Below are 4,892 nucleotides of genomic sequence, written 5' to 3'. Positions count from 1 at the left end.
GGCTTTCAACATGAGTTTCTAACTTATTAAAAGAGTTCTAAAAGATCTTATAGGCCACATACAATTGTATGGATGTGAGCTATGGATACAAGCAAATGGCTATCCATATATAGATGAACGTAGCCTATGTCATGTCTTGCAATTTTCTAAGATTGCTCCCCCTTAAACAAAAAGGGTGCAGCTTTGGTGCCATACATGACATCATCTGCATGTATGCCAATATGCTAGGCACGTAAAACGACCAACACATGCCTGTGTTCCTTTTCGATTGTTTGAGAAATGCCCAAAGCCTTCTACTATCTAAAACAGAGATTGAATTTCCCCTATCTTGGTGGCCCTAGATTGGTCTCTCACATTTTATGTACATACAAGTGCTACTCTTACAAAAGATGGCGTGGCCCTTTCACAACCTAGTCAAGAGCACAACAAATTGACCAATATACCATGCTACAAAGGATGATGAAAAGAAGTGTACAATCTCCATAAACCTTGGTCCTACCTACCATTAGCCTACTTCACAATCCCCTCGAAGTTCGCCATGCACTCCAGCATTTACTCAACAAACTCTTGATGGCTAAGCAAGTTGAGAGATGGTTCTTCCTATTCCAACAATTGATTTTATTGTAATCATGCGCCTAACCATGCAATATTTGAAGGCGGATCAACTCTCTTGAGCACATTCTGGTGAGCCACTATATTGACTTGAAGATAGCATTCTTGATCTGCAATTGTTGGAGCAAAGGACGTGTGTGATCACATCGATTTAAGCAATCTGCATTGCGCTATTATCACTTGACACAACAACAATGAAGCTCAACGGTTCCAAGTCAAGATCAACATTGCTCATCATTCAACGTAGTGTTTGGCAAGGAGTACTAATCTTCCTTGAAACCATCTCTAGATCCACTGTTGCAGGTGTGCAAGCAATGGTGTGTGCAAGAGTATGGTGAGGTTCTCATGATGGGGGACTTCCCATGGTATGGCGTCGCTTGTGGCAATCTTATCGACACCCTTACATGTCCAATGTATCCCCTCTTCCGCTACAACGTCGATAGGCTATCCGAGCAGCTCTTTAAGGTACATTCACTATTTCAGCTCAAGCAATTGATTCAATGACTACAGAGAAGTTGGGATTAACATGTCCAATTTCCCATGCCCATGTGTTTGCTTAGCGCAATTTCCCATGCCTATGAGGCTAGGCAAGGCTTCCATTTCTTATAATTTCTAGAGGGATCACAATGCCAACTCTCCACCATACTTTTGTATGGCACTTCTACATGACGTGCACTAAATAATTAGCATTTTCACTTTGCAACTGACTGCAAAACGAAATATTTAACTATTCACATTGCTTTTACATAGCTTAACTAAAACATTGTCCTCCAGCTTGAAAAATTGGACGACCCGTACACGATTATTAGGTCGGAGTAGTTATAGTCTGTTGATGCTTTTTGTATTTTTTGAGTTTGTCAAAGCCAAGACTTCTTTCTCCCCCCTATTTTGACAACACGTAACTCTCTCTCTTGAATAAGAGGTCTTGAGTTCAACTCTCCTCATCAAATAGCTCTTTAAGGTCTCTTGGGATAGTTTCCTACAACGTTAAAATTCTCTTCTTCTTCTTCTTCTTCTTCTTTTCTCTCTCTCTCTCTCTCTCTCTCTCTCTCTCTCTCTCTCTCTCTCACACACACACACACACACACATAAAAGGAAAATTGACTGCACTTGATTGAGAATAAGATGGGTATCTCAAAGTGGGTCCACGGTCTAGAGACTAAATGGTCAATATTACTAGGTTGAATGGCAATTTACAAACAACTACCAAAGTAGGTTAAGGAGTAGGATAATCTGCAACCCTTTTGCACACATCAATTACCCTCTTTAGTCGCCCTTTGTTGTATAGGGAGCGCTATGGGACACAACTTGCTTCTTCCCAATTCCTATCAAGTCCCAAGCTCAGCTGATATTGGTGCCTATCAATTGGCTCTACTCAAAAGCTCGTGTTCCACAACAAAAACCCGAGGCAACATCACAACCAACTATCCAAGTAACCAACTGCGCTCCCAAATCTATCAGATGATGTATGGCAAAGGCCCACCAAGCAAGACTAGTTGTCACACACAACTACATGCTGGTTTTGTATCGGGTAGAAATTTTATTAAAGAAAGGAATTTGGTTCCCATCTAGCATGGTCCCTTTGTGGTGGATGACTCTGGTCTCTGGAAGTGGCACTCTCCCCCTTGTGAATAAATGAAAGTTTAATTGTATGTCCTAGTCAATATAAATGTCTCTGTCCTGCCCCCTCATTTGTATCTATCCATGGCAGTCCTTGTTCATCAGTATTGCTTTTCCTTAGCCTTCACCGTTCTCGCATGAGGAGATTCTGTTATACGAATTCAAAAGGTTCTCAACTGTTATTGAGCCAGGGAATTCTCACTGTAGATTTGCCTTGAGCAAATTCACAATACTAGACACGCATCTCGCCTTGTACCACACAAGCATCATTTTCAGGAACGTTTTCGCATGACAATCCTGCAAGATCTGGATAATGCAGTCTTTACCCTTTTTGAACACAATGCAGGAAAATGGAAAGCCCCCCAGAACAGGACAGTCAGGCTGGTTGCAATAGAGTGGCGTATGCATCTAAACCCTCGTCAGAAAGAGGCTGAACCCACTTTCTGCCAAATAATAAAACCCACTTCACAAAAACCTAAATTGCAGAATGAGAACTCTCACCACTGGACTTGGACGGTCTCTGAAAACTTCTGATAGAACCTCTTCATCTACTTGCATCCGCATTATACACTCTTCCTCCCTGATCAAAGATCGCTGGTCCATGACAGAAAGCAACATGCTTAAGCATACAGTATCATTCGGTATATTGCCGAATGAGAACTCCCACCACTGGATTTGAACGGTCTCTGAATGGTAATCAAGATTATTCCCTTTATCAAAAATTGTTTTGCACATTGCTAAAAAACAAAACCTGCTCCTCGTAATACGGTGTCAGATCCTGAATTATGGGACTCAGCGAGCGTCGATTGTTATTCACCTACAAAAATAAAAGACAACAGTGAGCACCCAGAAAGGAGGCCCCATCATGGCACACAGACACTCCAGATGAAAATCTTTGCAGTTTCTCCATATGCTTCCTCTGGGCTACCTGAATATCGACCTCATAACCTGGAGGACACCCCTGCTTTGGTTCGGATTTGATGCAGTTCCTTCAATTTCTGAAAAATTGAACTTAGCCAATCAATCAATTTCATCTCTCACAACAACAAATATGGTTACTTGAATGACTGCAAGTGCAATGTGATACAGCATCACATTAGTGCTGCTATCCCAGCATCACACCCCTGCTTTGTTCCCGAGCTGATGGAGTTCCTTTGGTCTGGATTTGATGGAGTTCCTTCGACTTTTGGAAAACCTAACTCAGCCAATCAATTAAGTTCATCTCTCACTAAAAGCAAAGGTTACAGGTTATACCACAACAACAAACATGGTTACCTGAATAACTGCAAGCGCAATGCAATACAGCAACACTCTCTAGTCTTGATATGGAAATATCAAAAAACACCGCAAACTTGAATGTATTCTTGACATGTACAGTGAAAAAACAGACCCTTAAATCCTCAGGAGTAGTCAGAGATCGTTAGCTCTATCTTTGACCTTTCTCAACATCTGTACAAAGCACTCTGTATAAAGTGGAACCATGAGCAAAATAATGCATAACAGCAAGATTTCAAATGTGAATTCCATGTCAATCAGGCATACCACTAAGCTTTAACTGTCCAGGCTAACAAAGAAAGATAAACAAACAAAAAAATCTCTTTTCTGGTTATGTGGTACAGGGTTCAAGTTTCAAAATAGGGGAGAATGGCCCTTTATGTCCAGGCCCACAAAGAGATTGCAACATTTACAAAGTCCATATCTTACATTTCCAAAACAGTTTAGAATATGAAATGTAAACAGGATTATTTTTTATAATTAAATAGCCTAGAATACATCATACTCTTGTTTTGGAGTAAGTGTCGTTAACCTCCTGCGCATAGCAATGGCATAACTCCTGGAACATTCCAGATGCTCAGTAACAGCCATGAATTTCAAGCAGTTTCTCATCAATCTCACAAAGAGCCCAATACTCCCTCGAATTCATGAAATGGGCACACACACATAAAAACCTTGAAAACTCACGTTCGCTGGTACAACACAAACCACCATCTTTTGCTTCTATATGGATAGGTGAATATTCTTCTCTATAAGTTCCGATACAGAAATTGAGCAGAGATTTCAGGAAAGGAGCTCTTAAAACAAAAATACTCACTCATGAATTGAGACTTTTTGACTCCCTAGGGAACCTTCTTGAAAATGACTCTTAATTAAATTCATGCAGATGCCATGTCCACACTTCCTCAAGACCTCTAAGCATATTCCAAGCTATAAAGGCAAAGAAAAAAACCCAGAAAGTATTGTGAACGTCTGCAAAGGACATAACCAACTCATGGCACCAATAGGCAAAACATAGGCCAATTGTAAACTGTTTTTGGCCAAAGGTACATTTTAGCACGGTAGTAAGCATAAAGAATGTTTAACAAGCCCTTTCTGCTGCGAGCATCCAAATGAATAAGTTGAGACCTTGGTTTTAATGTAAACAAACAGCCAAAAGAACATAATATTTGAACCACTTGTTGAGGGAAGCAAGGATCTACATGGTCAATTTCTGGTAAATCTCCAGCAATCTGTAGACCATAAAACAAACTCTTAAAGTAGCATGCTAACAACCAAATTCTCCCAATTTTGGTGTATAGCAACACTTACAGCACTAACGACTTCTAATAAGACCCTCATGTCTTCTTCCTATTTTTCTATTGTAGAGGGGCCCTATTATATTT

At 40.4% G+C, this 4,892-nt stretch overlaps 1 protein-coding gene across 1 annotated transcript; it reads right to left on the bottom strand.

The window, feature by feature from the left end:
- Positions 1 to 231: 231 nt before the first annotated feature.
- LOC147417397 (uncharacterized) lies at positions 232 to 4,123 on the bottom strand. Its single transcript, XM_086507650.1, has 8 exons — positions 4,013 to 4,123; positions 3,508 to 3,623; positions 3,328 to 3,427; positions 3,161 to 3,221; positions 2,984 to 3,049; positions 2,863 to 2,918; positions 2,734 to 2,812; positions 232 to 1,591 (listed from the first exon to the last, which is right to left on the bottom strand). The coding sequence occupies exons 1-8, from the start codon at positions 4,117 to 4,119 to the stop codon at positions 1,544 to 1,546; spliced, it is 633 nt and encodes a 210-aa protein (XP_086363776.1). The 5' UTR covers positions 4,120 to 4,123; the 3' UTR covers positions 232 to 1,543.
- Between the last annotated feature and the right edge of the window lie 769 nt (positions 4,124 to 4,892).

Source organism: Adiantum capillus-veneris, unplaced genomic scaffold (assembly GCF_014529385.1).
Source record: "Adiantum capillus-veneris isolate H3 unplaced genomic scaffold, ASM1452938v2 Hic_scaffold_1005, whole genome shotgun sequence".
NCBI lineage: Eukaryota > Viridiplantae > Streptophyta > Polypodiopsida > Polypodiales > Pteridaceae > Adiantum > Adiantum capillus-veneris.
The sequence above is the reverse complement of the archived record's forward strand: the minus strand, read 5'-3'. Positions and strand labels throughout refer to the sequence as shown.